Below are 19758 nucleotides of genomic sequence, written 5' to 3' on the forward strand. Positions count from 1 at the left end.
CAAAGCATCAAAAACAACGGGAAGTTCATTCAATGTTGATTTCAAAGTAAAAACTTTGTGGTCCGATACATTCCTTTCGATGTGACCGGTTCAACAATTCATTAAAAGCAGAAAGACATTTAACGGACAACTAAGTTAAGGTACTTCCTGATCGTTACAGTAAAGTTCCGCTCTTTCTATCCGGAAATACGGATCAAAATCTCGAAACGATGCGGATGACATGAAGCGATAATTGACACGGAAGATGGCGCTCAGACCGCTTCCTTTAAGAAGACAGGAATTACAATCTACGTATGACGCTTACTTCTACTGTATTGATGTATGCACTCCTCCTACCTTTGAAAGATGCAGGTAATCAAATCTACGATGTTTACCTTCCTACACACGTCAGATTTCGCTAACGACGGGCGTTCTTCAAAGCGTCGCCGTCTTCTCCGTGAACCGTGAAACGACGTCGACGACGACGCGCTCTCAAATTAAGATCGCCCGACAAATTTACGAGCCGCCGCCGGCTTCGACGTCGACTTTTTTTCTCTCGGCTCTCGATCGGGCGCGTCGCGGCATCGCCGCCTTTGATGTTCTTCCGCGGGGGTTCTCGGACCCTCGGGCGATATTGGATATCTCGGGCCTCCCGTAAATCGGGGTTCTTCTTCGCGTTGTTCCTGTCTCTGTACGCCTCGGGCTCGAGGGAGAGACGTTGCCCCTTTATTTCTGGGCGCAATCCTTCCGGAAAATTATTGGTTTTCCCGTTTGGGGGTGGGATAAGTAAATGAAAAAAAAATTGAGGATTGTTTATTGGACGGGGGAAGTCCTTAATAGAGTTGATGAGAAATAAATTAAATGAACTTAATGAAATTGTAACTGAAATTATGAATAATTAATTAGGTACATTAGGTGGAGTTTTTTCTTGACGGTTGATTCAAACTTCAGTATTCATATTTCAGGGGCGTATTTTAAGTTAAAATACAATAAGCTTAAGTCTTTGTTAACATAACGCCATCGAAATATTAGTCGATTTGTGTCTGAATCATAAAGTTATTTTAGATCAATAGTGTCAGCTTATACGATCCAAATTCTCGCCATTCGCGAGACGTTTTAATTCTCTGCTTTAATATGAAGAAAACTGCGGCTGAGGCTCATCGAAATACCTATGGTGAGGCCGCTATTTGTGAAAGAACGTGCCGAAAGTGGTTTCAACGCTTCAAGAACAGTTATTTTGACGTCGAAGATCAGGTGGAAGAGAGAAGGTTTTTGAAGAGGCAGAATTGGAGGCATTATTGATCAAGAATCGTGTCAAACGCAATAAAAATTTCCAGGATCATTGGGAATGACTGAATAAGCCTTTTCAAAACGCTTGAAAGTCATGGAAATGATTCAGAACAAAAAAAAAAGCCGAGAGATGTTGAACGGCGTTTATTTGCTTGTAAACAGCTCTTGCAAGGCAAAGACGGTAGGAATTTCTGCACCGCATTGTGACTGTTGAAGAAAAATGGGTTCATTACGATAATCCTCAGCGCATACAATCATGGGGATATTCCGGCCATGCTTCCAAGTCGACGGCCAAAATGAATCTTCACGGTTCCAGGTCCTGCTCAGTAATTGGTGGGATCAGCTTATGATTTGTTGAAATTGAATAATACAATCATAGGCGATCATTATCGAACGCAAATTAATGCGTTTGATCCGAGCATTGATAGACAAACGGCCGCATGACAACGAGAGACATGATAAAGTGATTTTACAGCATGACAATGCTCAACCTCATTTTGCGAAAGTAGTCAAGCCATACTTGGAAACGTTGTAATGGGAAGTCCTACCCCACCCGCCGTATTCTCCAGACGTTATATTTTATTAAGGACTTGACCCTTGAAAAAATAGCTCCCTGTAGCATGACACAGCTTTCAGTACAATGGATGATTCAAGTCCTGAAACGTAACCCATATTTCAAATTTGATCTGAATATCTTAAAAACTGAAACTCCAAGGCTCTGTTGTTTGGTAACGAAGCGTTTGCTGACACATTTTATGGAGAAAAAAAGTCTGATTTTGACTTGAAAAATACACCCCTGAAATCTTGATAATGAATTTTAAATCACTCTTTATATTAAACTAGAAATCATTGATTAATCCAGGGAATATATACTTTTGATCGATAGTTATTTTCCATGATATTCTACAATAATCGTAACATATCCAAAGGTTTTCGAAATAGTTAGATTTGGCGTAGCTTAACGCAGGACATGTGTATTTGACAAGTTGACCGACGCCGCGCCGGCGAAGTCAGACCGTGGGCGAGCATTCGACGGACGACTTGTGTGTGTACGTATAGTCTACGGCGCGGCTGCGGTAGATACGATAAAATACGCGGAAAGTAGACCGGGAACGGCCGCGACGATGGGCAACAACAACGAGGTCTATATACGCGCGTATATTATGTCGTTACGCGAAACGACACATTGCGGGTCCGCACTCGCGCCTCCGTTCTACGCGGACGGAACGGGATGACAGATGGGAGAATTAACGACGCGTGTTCGTCGGGGCCGCATCTGACAGGAGATGACGAGATGCGGTCGTCCTTCGGAGGGGATATCCGAGGATGCGACACGCTCCGCTGAAAGGAAATTATATTAATCTGGTGATATTGCAAACAGAGGATTCTGCCTTTTCGTTTGGCCGCATCGTAAACGACGATTCGATTTGAATACTTTGGAGAGTGGTCCTCCGCCTCGGATAGTTTCACAATTTCAAAAATTTCATTCGGGCTTTGAGACGAAAGTCCCGGGTTCGGGCTTTCCATGTAATATTCATCACATGATTTTTTCATGTACTTATTCTTGAATTATTTGGCAGATATTGGATTTAATCATATACAGGGTATATATAGGGTTTTCTAATGAGAGGTTTCATTTTGAATAGTCCATTATCTGTTGTCACTTTTGAAGCTGTCATATTTTGACATTTGACAAGTAGAAACTACGCCATTGCCCATTACTGAGAATGAAACGATTCACGTTTGAACAACGCACTGAAATTGTTAAAATTCACTACAAAGTTGGTAAAAATTTTGCAGTTGGGGTTAGCAAAACTGAAGCAATCTTCGGTCAATAGTGAAATTGAGGGAAAATTTCAATGTGAAAAATCGAACCGTATGCGTTGCTCAAGAATAGAACGATTTTTGGGCCAGATGCTTCACTAGATCAGTGGACAACTCGCACAGTGTGTTCGCATATTGGGACATAAGTTTTGGTATTCTTTAAATTGAGGCCCAAGGGTTTTGAATAAGCCAGTTCAGTTTATGACCTGAAGTAAGTCACACATCTGGGTGAAAATTTTGCGGGCAAAGCCGATTTGATTCAATTTGTTTACTTGCTTTCTTATGTTGAAATACCTTGATCCGCTTTTTGCATCTGAATCTTGCATCTTCAGATGGCGAACTGATAATTTTATCATTATATCTACGTTGATCAAAAAGAAAAAGCCGAGTAGTGAATAACTGAAAAAAAAATATGTGGTGAACGGTTTATACATTTTTCGTTTATTTTCAATGCCATTGATTCTGCATGGAAGGAATTTTTTTAACTTTACATTTTTGCATTAAAAACAAGATTACCATAGACTGATCCGATTTAGGTCAAATATGCGTCATTTTTTTCGATAACTTTTTGTCATTTTTAAGGTAAGTAATATCGTTTTGCCTCTCTCATAGAAGCCTTCGTATCAATTGGCAAAAAAATTTAGACAGTCGATTTTCGCAAGCCCCTGTTGAAGCGAATTTCTCGCCATGAACAAAAACAGATGGTAATCATTTGGTGCCAGGTCCGAACTATGAAGTGGATGTATAAGAACCTCCCAACCAAGCTCCCGAAACTTCTGGCTAGTGATAATCGATATGTGTGGCCTGGAATTGTCCTGATGAAACACAATTTCTCTCATATTGGCCAAAGATAATCGCTTCTAGGGATTGCTTCCTTCAGACGGTCCAATTGTTGGCAGTACAGTTCCGAGTTGACAGTTGTGCCTAAGGGGGCAGCTAATATAGTATATAAATAATTACCAATCCCACAAACACACAGAAAAACCTTCCTGGTTGTCAATCTTGGCCACTGTTTCCGCCAACTCATCGCCTTTCGACCACGACCGTTTTCGCTTGACGTTGTCGTAGGTGATCCACTTTTGATCACCAGTCACTGATCGCTTCAAAAATAGTTCGATTTTTTTGCAATTTGCAGATGGAAATTCGGTCCATGAGGTTTTCGCGTTAACTCGTGTAGTAAACATTCATCGAGCTTCTTCTTGAGACCAGCCTTATGCAAATTGTTCCAAATGTTTTTTTGTGCAATCTTTAGCTCTAAGGTAATCGAAGCAGTGCTTACTGACGGTCAGACTCGACAATGTCCATGATTTCATCGACATTTTCGACAATTGGCCTTTCAATGCGTGGTGTGTCTTTGATATCATTATTAACGGAATGGAATCGATTGAACCAAAATTGCACATGATTGGCCGTTACGGTACCAGGATCCCAAACACTATTTATATTTTCAGCAGCCTGGCTTGCATTTTCGCCTACGTGAAATAAAACGTATGTTCTATTTGCTAGTGTCCATCTTTGACGCGCGCTCTAACTAAACGGAATCAACTAATCACTAAATTGTCAAATAAGTTTTTGTAGTACGAAATCCCTAATGCAATCTAGTGAAACCCGTTCGGACTAATTCAACGCGAAATACATATAACTAAAGCCATCTATTGCAAAAATAATGGATTTTGTTTCACTACACCAAATATAAAGGAATAAAAGTGTTATCCTCCAAATTCGTATATCTACAAATCAGTTTTCGGTCTGAATTAGAAAAAGCATTCGCGAATCTTTTCCAGATTCGAAAACCTTGATAGCAACAACTGCTTATAATTTTATAACACGTTCACTATATGTTTAGAATAGCATCTATCTTCTTCTTCCACATATCATAGGCCTTAGGCCTGTGTTTTCCAACTCTCAGCTCTCTTGAGATATTGATGACCACGAATCCATCCATCTCTTTGGGGGTCTTCCTAAGGGGCGTCGTGTCCGTGGTATACCATCCCTAGCGATTTTTGCCAGTCTTCCCGTAGTCATCCTGTCCACGTGATCATTCCAGGCTCTTCTTCGCTTACGTCCCCACCTGACAATGTCTTCCACTTGACATTCGTGCCTTATGTCAGTGTTTCTTTTCCTATCTCTTAGTGTGTATCCTGAGATGTTTCTTAGTATTTTCATTTCAGTTGTTCGAATGATATTTTTAGTTTTTTGGTTGTCAGCTCTTGTTTCTGTAGCGTATGTCAATATCGGTCTAACACAAGTTTTGTATATCCTAACTTTAGCCTCTATCGAAAATTAAAATTGCGGCATTTGGTCTTTAGCCTCCGGCTATTATGATAGATAACATAAGCCATAGTGCTTCCTTTGTTCCCTTATCGAAGAGTTCGCGAACATTTCTCGATAAACAGCCATTCTTCGTGTTCATCGATCTGCATGGCCGCCTTTCTCCATTCTCCTACCCGGTATACCCGAATTTTCTCCGAAGTCGTAATGGACTCATCCGGCTCCCCGGAATCCTATTCCTACGTCCGTCATCTTTCCCGGCGGCGGAGTGACGTCGGGAGTTTTCTTCCCGCTCGTAACTTATTCATTCGGCCGAGACGAGGGGAAAACGAGGCGGTTTTCTCGGGTTTCGCCTTTTCGACGTCTTTGCTGCTCTCCATGGCGACAGGTGGAGACCGCGGACGTCGATCTCCCCCCCCGCGGATGGGTTGCTACAAAGAATACGATATCGCGTTTCAAGCAAACGAATTAATGAGACGTGAGAATCTGGCGGCGCGAGCTGTATACGAGTTTCGGAAGCAATTAGGGACGGAAAAGTACTCGGTTGTTCGTTTCCCCGAGGAAATCGAGACCTCTAACGAAGTCGATTCTTTCGTTTGTTAATGTTGGTAGGGGTATTGAATATTCACTTATATCGGTAATTCCAAATTACTCGAAAACGGCCGAATATTTTTTCATTCTGTAAACGGCTTTTCGTACAAGTCGATGTTGACTAGAGATGCGCGTAAAAGTCGTCGAAAACAATAAAGACATGCACCAGGCGTCGCGCCTGCTTACAATTTTTCTCCCTGAAACATAAGTTTTTAATTGATTCATTCCAATTATTCAATTTTTTTTTGTTTCAAATACCTTTTTTTCCATTTCAAATTGTTGGCGATCTGCAGCGTATAATTTAATATTGAATTCTATTCCATTCACTTTTTTCTGTATGGTGTATCTTCTAATTTGGAGACGAACATATGATTTTGTTTGTTGAAATCTAGAAGGTTCTGGCGAACGTCCAAGAATGTTACTATGCAATTGTTGCCAATATGGCAGGAGGCGAAACGCCCAAACAATTATACCACGTCGTAGTATATTCACTTATCAATACGCCGTAACTATGGGTAATTTACGGATTCTATGGGTTCTTGAAAATATGAGTTATATAATCAACGTTATTCCAGAGAACACCCATGGTCCAGTGGAACAGTGTAACAATTAGAGCATCGATATCGAATAAACGAGTGTTCTCTATCAATGGCTAAGTGGGGATGGCCACAGGGCAGTGCTGTGATTTGATAGATAGTCGAATCAGTTGAATTTGTCGCTTTATTTCATTCCATTGTATGCGAGGAATTTAATTTTGACATGGCTATTGAAATATATTAATAGAACATTCCCTTTTTTGATACCGAATCGCGCGAATGTGTTGATTGTTGCACTGTTCCATAGGACCATGAGTATTCACTGGAATAACGTTAAATATCCTATCTTTTCAAATACATTCATGCTCGCATTCATGTAATATAGTTTCAACGGAAATGTTTCAGCAGCCTTGATTATTAGAAGTTTTCAATGTTTGGGGAACATCATATCGGTAGGTTCGATACCCACTAGAGAATATTCAAATTGTTGACATAATCCGTGAGATAAAAAATTCTCTTTCTTTCTTCCCCACTTTTTCCACGGTCGGTAAGTACTCCACCATTATAGGTAATTAATTAACCAAAGTGAAAGATTCTGCCTCAATTATTCATAATGGATTACTGAATGGGTTTTTTCACTTATACGTTGGGAATTTTGTATCACGTATGTTCTAGAAGAGAACAGTTTCTCAGACGCGGTTGCGCTGAAATCACGTAATCATATTAATGACCGAATGGCTCAATAAACATCTCATTCAGTGAATTACGAACAGAATAACGCAATGGATATAGAATGCAAAAAATTAATGAATGGATTATCTTGCCCTATCGATACTACGTTCTAAAGGGCAAATAGGATTTTTGATATCTAGGTACCAACCCGAATAGTATCTTCATCTGTTGGCCTATTCTTTCCGATACTTGAACTTTTGGAATTGTCCGAGAACATAAATTTGGCTCTCTTACTCTCATGCTGAAAAGTACAATCACTCATCCCGAGTATTAAAAAAGTCGATAGGATTGAGCTCGGTGATGTCCGGTACTCGTCGTCCCTGAGCTCCAGTAGTAATGCTTTATATATTGTAACGGGTGTTTTTTTTTCGAGGTATATAGGTAACTTTAAGTTGGCATTTCTGTTCAAGATGGCGACCGATTTAACAGCTGTCAAGTGATTTATTCTCAGTTTGGTTTGGCAATTCATCATGAATAGACTCACGCCTGAACAACTCTTGCAAATAGTGCAATTTTATTTCGAAAATAATGGTTCTGTGCGGAATACGTATCGCGCACCAAGTCCATTTTATTTTGTTTAGCGATGAAGCGCACTTCTGGTTGAATGGCTACGTCAAGAAACAAAACTGCCGCATTTGGAGTGAAGCTAATCCTCAAGTGTATGTCGAAACACCGTTACATCCAGAAAAACTGACTTTTTGGTGCGCTTTATGGGCTGGTGGAATCATTGGTCCGTACTTCTTCAAAAACGATGATGGCCAGAACGTTACAGTCAATGGTGATCGGTATAGAGCTATGATTACTAACTTTTTCATTCCTGAATTGAACAACCATGATGTCCAGGAGCTGTGGTTCCAACAAGACGGCGCAACATGTCACAATCGATTTATTGAAAGACACGTTTGGTGACCGCCTAATTTCACGTTTTGGACCTGTGAATTGGCCCCCAAGATCTTGTGATTTAACACCGATAGACTACTTTCTGTGAAGCTATGTGAAGTCATTGGTCTATGCGGATAAGCCACAAACCCTTGACCACTTGGAAGACAACATTCGCCGTGTTATTGCCGATATACGGCCACAAATGTTGGAAAAAGTCATCGAAAGTTGGACGTCCAGATTGGACTACATCCGAGCCAGCCGTGGCGGTCATATACCAAAAATCATATTTAAAATATAATGCCACAAGATTATCTTGCGGATAAATAAAATTCATGTCAATCGAATAATCCATCGTTGTTTTATTGCAATTTAAATTTATATACCTCGAAAAAAAGCACCCGATATATTGTAGATTCGATTATTGTATATTGAATGATTGATTGATGATCTACTCAGAAATTCAACCAAATCTATTCACTTGCAGGAAACAACATACAAGAGACAGTTGTTATATTCGATATTTCATTTGCGTTCCTTACCATTAATATATGAGATATTCAATGTTAGAAAAGGAAAAATGAATAATTTTTTCATCTCATTTTTTTGTTTAATAAGTGAAGCGTCAGAATAACAGTTGACTGGAATATAATAGAAATTTCAATGATGGTGCCCTATCCTTTCGTGAACATCGAAACCTACCATTACAAACCGCCCCTCCTCGCTTCCCCGCGTTACATTGATAAAACCAGAAACCGCCAATTCAATCTGCATAAACAAAACGATCGTTCGTCGTCGTCGTACCGTGACGTCGATAACGGCGTCGACAAATTGCCCCTTTGCATTTTACTGCCCGCCCTCGCGTCCGGCCTCTACGCCGAAAACCCCCCCCCCCTCCACCCCCGGTCGTCTATAAGTCCGCGTGTGTGCGGGGGTGTGAAACCTACGACTCTCTCTCGTATGTTACGTAAAGGATCCGATGACGTGAGTCATAGAGTGGATGAACGCGGATCGGAGAGGGTGCGTATATTGTCGATGATAGGGGGGTTGAGAGGAATGGCCTGCAAAACGCTGATTCGGGATGTATGAGATTTGAGAGTGTGATGTGGGTTGTTAGGGTGGGGTTATAACTTATTACGTTCGATGAGGAAGAATTGATTTTGGAGAAAAATTTATAATGAATATAGGTATATCATTTCACAAACCCTTCAGGAAGATACAGAGCAGAAATAGCGACAAAGCACAAATGTAGAACTTAGAAGAACATGAGACATTTTCCATTTCAGTACATAGGACGTATCAGGATAATGAAATGAATGAACTGTTTGAAAGCAGCTCATTACTGATGCTCTATGACCCAAAAAACCATTTTTATCTACTCCTATTGAATTATATATTCATTATTCAACTGCTTTTGAGAAATTAATAGTATCTATCAACAAACAGCGTGAGTTATAATAACTCACTGCTTTAACTCACTATAATGAATCGGAAAAGATGTCTCTGTGCTTCTATCCTTCTGTGCTTCTATTCGGTGGGCCGAAAAGGAACATTCCATTATTGTTATTAAGGGGAAGAATGTCACTTTGATAATTTTGACGTTTATAGATAACTTTTGGGGTTTGTCAAAAAAGTTCTTTCTCTATTCTTGTATTTTTGTATTTATTGTCGTAGATAAAGTATAGTATTCAACTTGCGGTAATGGTCATAACTCACTTGATGAATTGCAGCACTCGCCTGCGGCTCGTGCTGCAAACTTCATCTGCGTGAGTTATGACCTACATGAACGCTTGTTGAATAATATGCTGTTACAGGTTGGTACAGGTAGGACAGTGTCCTGTTAGCAGTCCCACCATTAGGTACCTGAAGCTCAGCTCGTGGTAGCTTAGCTTTAGGAGCTTCCTGGTATAGGTCGGTGAAAGCACCGCAAATTTCTATGCCTGAGAAAAACCCGGAGTGTTCTTCCAAAGAGTTTTTCTATTTTTTCATTCCTATCGTTGGACTGCTGCCTCATATTGGTCTTTTTCAAAAGCACAGAAGGGCTCAGCGCCAATATCAGTGCCCCACATATGCGTCAACTCTGCTGTTTCACTGAGTAAAAAAGGAGTTTTGTCGCTGAAGAAAATTCTAAGCGCCATATAAATGTTGTTGTTATATATCCAATCGGGATATGTTCTAAACATTCCATGGTCCACTGGCTTCAGTTCTCATCTCAACTGAACCTTGAAGGATGGGGATGCAAGTCGTGATGCAAAATACGCCATAATTTGCTGTAAGTGAGGCCCGAATTTTGTGCGCACCGAGGAATGGATAAATTTAGATTTTCTTCAATACTTAGAGCAGCAATATTTTCGGTCTAGCAGGAATGTAGATGATGCATCGGCCTCAATACAATCAATATTTGATTTTATCCAATTTTTCCACAGTCTTGCAATCGGGACAATTATGTCGACCAAAAAGCACGAAACGAACTATAGAATCATTATTTCAGAAGTTGTTCAGCAGTAGATGAACGATCCATATTGTTATATGGCCAATTTCAACTAAGATGTCGAAAGCAGTCGCCAGAATTATCTTAAACAAAATCTAATATCAGTGAACACACCAGTGTATTAGACATCTTACATATGAGGCTTTGGATGACAGTTATGTTTGACATATGTCATCCGAATACTACGTGGATAACCCAGTAATTATTGTAATTGGTTGGTCTCGCGTATAAAATGAAAATATTTTGCTTGAACAGCAATATTTTCTTTTGACACAATTTGATATTCTAGATAACCTATTGAATAACTTTTGTTTTTCAAGATCGCTACTGACGATAGAGTAATAAACATTAGATACAACGTTAGATTACGTTGTCGGATTGTGATATATTTTCAAATCCTCAAATTTGCTATATCATTTTGAATGAAATATATTTATTTGAGTGATTCCCGATTAAATATGCAAATTTGAATATTTGGAATCCGATATTTTCTTTAATTATCGAATTTACAATAAGCAGAACATTCATTATTTTCTGTATCTACCTGCTGAAATCCAAGGTTTGGCAACTTTAGCTCTCCTAGTGTCATCGGATGTTTCACGTCGTTTGGCGCGCTTTGAGTTTGTTTTCTAAATTTCTGTTATATTTAAGAATTTATTTCGAAATATTCGAGTTAATATCAAACGATTATTCACTATGGAACATAAGAAGTGCGTTCTTTGTGGAGGAACTCGCGAAATGAGTGAAATATCGCATTACTGATATGTTTTCATTTTCGCGCGCTTCATGTCAAATTTTATAGTTCATGTTGGGAACAAAATTTGCTCACTGAAAATGACATATGCCTCTTTGTTCTATGTTTATTACTCCGAGCTACTGACCAAGTCGACCTCGAGACATATCTCCATCCAGAAGTGTCCACTTGCTGCTGCATCGTGGACGACGATCACCTCGATGGAAACGTGGTGAAACATTCCGCGGGTCATTGGTTCCACGGGCGGAAAAACAATCCGCGATATTTCGCTGTTTATGTTCCACTTCAGGATCGTGTTCGTACCTTCTGGAAACAATGCGTTCCGTTAAATTACTGCGCAAACAAGAAATATGAAACGTAATCTCACCGGGAGACCGCGCGCCCACGGTGACGGTAAACTGGGCGTATCGCAAGACGGTTTTTCAATTTCTCCACAGCCGTCTGGTGTTGGGTAACGAAGTCGAGGGTTTTGTGACGATCGTAATACTTTTAGGGTCGGGAAATAGATGGGGAATATTGGAAAAGTAGTAACGGGTGTTTTTTTAGCGACAAGAGAAGTTTCGATTGTTGTTGTCTATGGTTTGACAGTTGAGATTGTCAAACTGTGTTGACATTTCGGTTCAGTAAGGTTTGGCAATCCATAATGAATCGTTCAACGCTAGAACAAAGAGCTCTTCGTTCATTTTACAGTCAACATAATCGGCCTAGTGAGCAAGCAATTCGTGTAGTTATTGATCGTTTTCGATTAGAATCGAGAATATTGCTGCTGTAGCACGAAGTGTTGAAGAAGAAGCCGAAATGTTCATATGTCGCCAGTCTCAACTTGCTGGCCTTTGTACATCAACTACATGAAAAATTTTAAGTGAGGATATTGGCTCACGTGCCAACGGAGTACAGCTCGTGCGAGAAATAAAGCCTAAGGACAGGGGACAGCTGTTTTGGTTACGAGGTTTTTGGAGCTGATTCTATATCAATTTGATGTCCTGAATTCAAATAATGTATTCATTTTTTACCTACGATCTCAAACTTTTAAGATATACAATTTTAGAGAAATATAAGTTACATTATTTCAACTTATTATAATGTCGTACCTACTTACCAACAAAAAAAAACATTGAAGAAATCAAACAGTCTTTTTTTTTAAATAGTCCCTTTTTAAACTCTAGCAGTAATCTGCCAACATGTGCATGTCCCATCTTCCTTGGTAGCGGTTCTCCATAACTTTAATATCTTGGTAAATTTTTTCAATGTTTCTCACTCATGTCTCCTAAATTTTCTGGAAAACGGTCTAAGTGGTTGTGTCAATAGTATATTTCAATAATCATATTGCACCCTAAGGATTTGAAACTATTAAGCATCTTGTTAACCAATTCAACATAGTTTTGAGCTTTATGCTTGCCTAGAAATTTTTCTAGAACTGCAACTATGATGTCCAAGCTTCTTGTTCAACTTGATTCACTGAATTTATGAAGGCAGGCACTTTAATTAATTGTCTTATTTGTTGGCCGTCAAATATCCCTGCTTTGAGTTTTTCTGTGCTCAACTCATTTTTACCCCTATATATGCAAAACATGACCCATTCTCAACAAGAGCCTTCACAAATTGCTTCATTAAGCCCAACTTTTTATGTAACGGAGGAAGTATGATTTTTTTCTCTTATCAGCCGAAGTGATTAAAAGAATCTGTTCAGGTACCTGATAGGTAATGGTTCCACTTATAGATTTACCCGGAATTTATTATATTACAGACTGACAATAATACCATTGTATCAGTATTAATGAATATATAATAATTTTAGAACTCTCAAAAATGAATATACTGAATGAAACCCTCATTGGTAGATAATTTGATGTATTTGAAAAAGTAGAGCTGATAGAGAAAAACGGATTGCATGTACAGATTTAGCGTCCCAAATATAGCCCTTAAATTCCAGGCACCAAAAAAAATTTTTTTTGTTGCCCTGTGTTATCATTACCCTTTTCTTGTTTAATCAGTAGTAATAAAATATTTCAATTATTCATTTCGAAAATCTTTTTTTTCAGACCCCGCACTGATCCGTTATGGACGCTCTCCACCCGAAGCGGGACCTCCCTCAGCCCGAGCAGAAGTCACCAGCCCTAGCAGACGAGCAAAAGCAGTCCACGCCTCATACAGAAAGTCACCAGACAGCCTCTTCGACCGCCGAAGGGCAGTTCGGTCACCAGAAGGTCAAGATGAGGGACGTCAATTCCTCCCTTACCTGTCATCTTTGCAAGGGGTATCTCATCGATGCCACCACCATATCAGAATGCTTACATTCTTGTGAGTATCAGTGCAATAGCTCCACCTGCTGAAATTAATTTCAGATTATTGTTTTAAGTATTTCGTCTAAACCACTAGGTACGTGTGGTTTACTAACACAATAGCATCAGTTGGATAGGAACACAACAAATACACCGGGAAAATTACCAAAAATGAGAGTTCAAGAATGACTAATAGGGATAGTCGATTGATCTTCAATTTCCCTCTAGAGAAAAGCATACCTTGATGATGATCTACCACCACGCTCAGTCGTAACATTGGTCCGTTTAGTATTTCCTTTATCTCCCCTTTATACACATTCTGGTTTGATCGGCTACATCTCCGTTCTTCTATCCTTGTCTTGTATTCGACCCGTCCTCTCTTGGCATCCTGCGATCGTAATTATGTAGCTGACCGAACCGGCTACCGTTCACAGCCACTCACATGCGATTTGGACTACTGGATTCCCTCTTTTCATTTGTTGGGACATTATGAGATCGATTGATGATGTCTTCTTAGGTAGCTTGCGGTTTACTGTACTGATTTCTATATTTTCATTTTCATAGGTTCACGAAAGGTGTGGTGGAGATAAATGATGCACCATCACTCAAAAATGTCGATATAACATGGTAAATTTCGGGACAGATCATCATGTTAGCAGTCTAATGATCTTGGCATCGCCCGAAGAAGAATATCGATCATAAGCATTTGCAGAGGCTGGAATAATAAAAATCTCCATGTACGGGTACCACACGTTCTGATGCAATAAAGCCTCATGGGCCAAATTTCCATTAACAATTGATCACAACATGTCTCAGTCATGCCATATCGATTAGATTGTATTTGATTTTTGCCTATCGAATGGAATATTTTCTTGTGCGCATAATAGGCTGATTTAGTTCATTATCTAGGAATCAGGAAAAACAATATTTGGGATGTTTTGACGTACATCTCTCACATGTTTTCAGTTGCGAACTCACTTTTTGTTTAATAATCTCAGTAGGAGATACGTTTCGCTAACTGGTGATTATTACAGAGCATATTGAATAAAAACCTGTTGGACTGTTAATTATTTCAGAGAAGGAGAGATGGCAGACAAATTTCCACAACACTGATTTTGTATAGGCAACGGTGCGTTTGACACAAGGTTCTTGACATCTCTTATGTTGGCTGCTTTTCAAGTATGTGCACAGAACTCAGGAAGCCGGTGTAAAACCAGAGTTTTTGTTGGCTTTGAGCTTTCGATCATCATTTTCATAGGGATAATTGCGAAACAGTCCCTATTTGTTTGATATCCTTTAATCGCATAATACCAAGCTGATGTTTATTTGTGCTGCCTTTTACTTTTGAAGATAGACATGCTGGATTGGGATTGCAAATGTGAAGCTGTTTACCGAAAAAGGCTAAAACACCTTGGCTCTTGTTTTCAAAGTCGAAACAAGTGATTGATGTTGCCCCCAGAATGGTGATGGAGTTTATTGAGACACTATTGCCTGACTGGTAAACAGCACGTTTTTTTTTTTGAAGCAGGGGGAATCCATTTATAGACGAACCTTATCCAAAGGAACAAGTGTGAGGGTCCTGGCTCTAAAGAGCGAGAATACTCACTAAACCTAACCTGCTGTTTCTTAGGTTTCGGGCAGGAAGCCTATAAACCATTTATCTCTTGGTCGGATAAATTTCTACTTGCACACTATTGTGCTGGGTTATTCGGGAGTCCTTCTCATTCGGATTGTTTCTTCAATTTGATGTATTTCCTTGAGTTTCCTATATACTTAGGTCATCGTTTCACAATTGATCCCTGGTTCTTTTGCGGTATGTATTCATTCTTCTTGCATCTTCGGCAGGGTCGTAATCAATTAATCTTCTCAATTCTTCGTTGGGGGTGTTCTATCAATTTTTCGAATATTCTTTCTGCTTTTTTCTTCATGAAGTCAGTTATTCTGTCCTATTTTAGGTCTCTGTGGATTTTGATGTTTCTAACAAACCAAGGGGCATCTATTGCCCATCTTAGATATTTATCTTCCGTTGATTGAATTCTCTTGATGTGGTTCTTTGCCGCGTATCCCCAAGCCACTGAGCCGTACGTGAGTTGGGGTCTGGCAACGGCTTTAATTATCCTGAGTTTTGGTGTTTATGTCCATTCGGCTTCTTCTTCCGATGATTGGGTATAGGCGGTTCATCGCTTTGTTGGTTTTATCCACCGCATACTTAACATGTTGTTTCCACGTTAGTCCCATATCCATGATCACACCTAGGTATTTTGCTTCTTTTTGCCATTCAACTTCGTTGCCGTCAATTGAAAAGTTTTCCTCCATTTGTAATCTTCTCTTTTGTAGTAGGTTAGCTTGGCTTTTCTGTCCATTCATTTCAATCTTCCGTTTAATGCACCATTTGGTTATTTCATCTGCTGCTTCTTGTAATCTTTGGTGTATGATATTTGCTCTTCTGTGTTTGACTGTTATTCCTGTGTCATCCTCATAAAGGGCAAGCAATTTTCTCGGATTCCTTGGTATATCATGGATGTATATATTATACAGGAGAGGTCCTAATCCTGAGCCTTGTGGGACTCCTGCTTCTAAGTGTCTTAGCGTTGATTTTTCATCTTTTAATTTAACGTAGAAATTGCTATCCCTCAAGTAAGTAAACAGCACGGGGATTCACAATTGAGATTTAGATCAAGGTGCATCTTTCGCCACTCCTCTTTTCTAATCTAAGTGTCCTTCGAAAAATCCACCTTTCCAACAAGATATTGTTCCACCGCATGCAGAGGGATAGTTACCTTGTACAACATGAGTCGGGTTACTAAATTGTCGTGTTCATCCCGATCTTCTTATGATTCATTCATCTTATTGCTAGAAGATTAGTTAATTCACTCCATAGACTTTGAAAGAGGATGGTCATAAGGAGATACCACAAAACCGTCGATGTAGCTTTCGAAATACGGGAGTATTTGCGAACAAAGGCTATATATAGCAAACTATCTCTTATTATTCATGCTGAATTACCACCTGAAGTTTGTCGCATCTATTCACCACCATCCCGTATATTGCCTTTCGGCTTCAAATAAACAACGTGACGATTCTGCTCGGTTCACATGCCCCATAATTATACAACAGAATATACATACGATGATGAAATTATTATGGATCCCAGTTTTATGCCCAATTATCGGTCTAGACGCCTCGAGGGTCGATTTTACCCGTGATCATTCGCAGTGATTGCTCCCCGCTTTATTTACCCCTTCGGATTGATGCACTTGGAACCCGCATCTCGGTCCCCTTCGATGCCGATCTTTCGAGTGTGTCGCTCTCGTGACTCGGTCCGATACTCAGACGACAAAGACGCGCGACACATTCGGTCGATCGAGCGTCGAAATTCAACCATCTGAGAGTCGAAAATTGAAATTGTAACGGGGTCGGCCGTTATCTATTCATGGTCCTTCGAGTGGGATTTGGCGAGCGAGGCTGAGACGTTAAGAAGTGAGGGAGGGGATGGCTATATGTCCGTTTCTTGCTGAAAAAGGGCGTTTTGATGTTGGGCGAATTAAAAAGAGAATTATGACTTTATAATTTCATTTTGATTTTTGTCTCGATTTTTGTTGACAAGATGAGAAATGCCCATAGATCGATTCATCGTCATCGTAGTCGTTTTATAACTAAGTGACCCGAGAGGCCGTTTCCTTTTATTTCATGTTCCCCTTTTTGTTCTGTTTTTTTTTCTTGATTATTTTTTGTCTTAAAGTATTCAATTTTTTCATATGATTATTCAATGTAAATCATGTTATTGTGTTTTTCCCTACATACAAAATATTAATTTCAAACAATCAAGCATATGTGTTGATGAAGCTCAGTATTAGCAGAGGAAATGTAACGGGGCATCATACATTTCAACGTATGATACAAGAGAACAGATAAAAACCTCAGCAAAAACTCTGTCTCCCCGTATCGGTGTAGTGACTGGTTTGTGTAAACGTTTACAGAATGAGCTGACATAATTTATATTGAAGGACTTCCTCTTCAACCAAAACAAAATTTTCTTTATCCCCTCTTTTCGGATGACGACTCTATAATTTCCAATTGGATCCTAAAACTAAAAAAAAAGAAGCAAAAAGGAGTACAAAATATTAGTTTTATATCGATTTGAAATTAACTACCCATTCTAAAAAAGAATCTGAAACTGAATGGATAGCTTGGAAACCATCATGAAATTTATAAATAGGACAATCATTCACCAAGAAATTTGATTTGATTTGATTTGAAGTGGTCAATGGTCTCTTCTACACCACACTCACATAGTGTGCTATCAATAGAATGCCATTTGAAGAGGGCAATATTACAACGACCATGACCAGTTCTAAGTCGATTCAAAATACACCAAATTTTCCTAGGAAGATTGAAATCTAGAACTTTTTTTTTTTTTTGTTTAATTAGGTACTGTTTGTTCAGCTGACAAAATAGAATATTTAGGAATGATATTGAGAATCATCTGAAATGGAGAGCACAATTAGAACATTAATATAAACATTACGAATATAGTTATGCAGATTTTGGCAACAAAATTATAGGAAGAATCAACCAGGTCAATTTATAGACGGAATGTTGCTGTAATGACAAGAAAGGATACTTTTTTGAAGAAATTCAATTGGATCCAATAATCAGATGAAATTTATCGAAGAATCTTTTGAAATTGACATTGAAAATATTTTGAAATTATTACATCATTCTTCATGTTCACATATTCAAAAGTGATCACAATACATTTACTAATATAATTATTATATAGCTTAAGTGTTATGATGATAACATTGTTCTTATTTTTTTTCCAGTTTGCCGAAGTTGCATCATAAAGTTTTTGCAGGAAAACAGCTACTGTCCAGTCTGCGAGGTCATTATCAACAAGGCCAAGCCGAATTTGAAGTGAGTATAGTGCTTTTTGATTATAGCTAGTTTCGAAATTATGTATGTTGGGAAGCTCAATCAACCCAATCAGCTTCTTTGAAATTATTCATTAATATTTTATATGCGATGAAAAAGAAGAAAATATCAAATCTGCTTTTAGCTCGAATTTGATGTTCATACCGAAAAATGAAAACCGGTAGTTATTATTCAACTAATACATTCCTAAATTCGAAAATATCGAAACCTGTCTTCAAAATTCATATGCTCTTTGTTTCGCTCCGTATATTCTGAAAGGCGATTCTTTATCGTACATCATTTGAACAACTATGCAGTCCTGGAAAGGGTGAATGTTTGGAGGTAATATAAATGTGATAGAAAGGAATGCATGGAGAATGCCGAAAGTCAAACGGAGAGTGAAGAGGTTTTCCCTTATTTCCTTCCGTAAAGAACGAAATTCCAATGAAAAACGAGAGGAGAGCTTCTACTAAATTTCGTCTCTGGTGTCAGGACCTACTCCGTATCACCTAGCTTTTCATGAGAAACTTATGCAGATCCACAGATCTGGACAGCAACACACACATCTTTTTTCAGACGATTTTCATTCAAGGTTTCTGGTGGTTTATCAATCTTGCAATTACTGCATTTTCGTAACCACCCACATTTCCTGAATTTTGTAATTATTCAAGAAAGAGCGGAACTGAAGGTATTGGCCTATCTTTGAAGTCAACAATGAATGAATTTATTGTATGTTCAGTCGATTGATCACGAAAGTGCCATTTGAATGTTTGGAATTTATTTATGTTTTCCCTTACATTTCTTATATCCGTTGAATTTCTTTTATTTCCAAATCATCTATGGCGAAAACAACCTAAGTACTCATTTTCACAAAGAAAAACATTTGTGTCATTCATTGCCGCAAAGGAATTTCACGCATACGCGACTAATATTTAAGTCAACTGTGACCATCCCCGCTCCGCCATTGAAGGAGAACACTGATTTATATGTTTTGATGTTCTGATTGTAACACTGGGCCTCCCAAGTTTATTCTCTGGAATAATGTTGAATATCCTATCTTTTCGAATGTATTTACCAAATCTGTATAATGGAATACCAAAGAATGTACAGGGCAACAACAACTTTTATAATTCAAAAAAAACTCCAAAATTATCTGAATGAAAGAATGTGACTAGATTGATTAATTCGAGAAAATACTGTTGTATTGTGTTTGAA

General features: G+C 38.9%; 1 protein-coding gene across 2 annotated transcripts in view; it reads left to right on the forward strand.

Annotated features, from left to right (window-relative positions):
* The window catches only part of LOC123674786 (polycomb group protein Psc-like), a 145947-nt gene that overhangs the window by 35584 nt on the left and 90605 nt on the right, over positions 1-19758 (forward strand). For both annotated transcript variants that reach the window (XM_045609868.1, XM_045609869.1), the window contains exons 2-3: positions 13390-13648; positions 18456-18546. In XM_045609868.1, the coding sequence (XP_045465824.1) occupies positions 13408-13648; positions 18456-18546 (332 nt within the window). In that variant the 5' untranslated portion in view covers positions 13390-13407. The remainder of the gene's footprint in view (positions 1-13389; positions 13649-18455; positions 18547-19758) is intronic.

The sequence above is a fragment of the Harmonia axyridis genome, chromosome 3, assembly GCF_914767665.1.
Source record: "Harmonia axyridis chromosome 3, icHarAxyr1.1, whole genome shotgun sequence".
Taxonomy (NCBI): domain Eukaryota; kingdom Metazoa; phylum Arthropoda; class Insecta; order Coleoptera; family Coccinellidae; genus Harmonia; species Harmonia axyridis.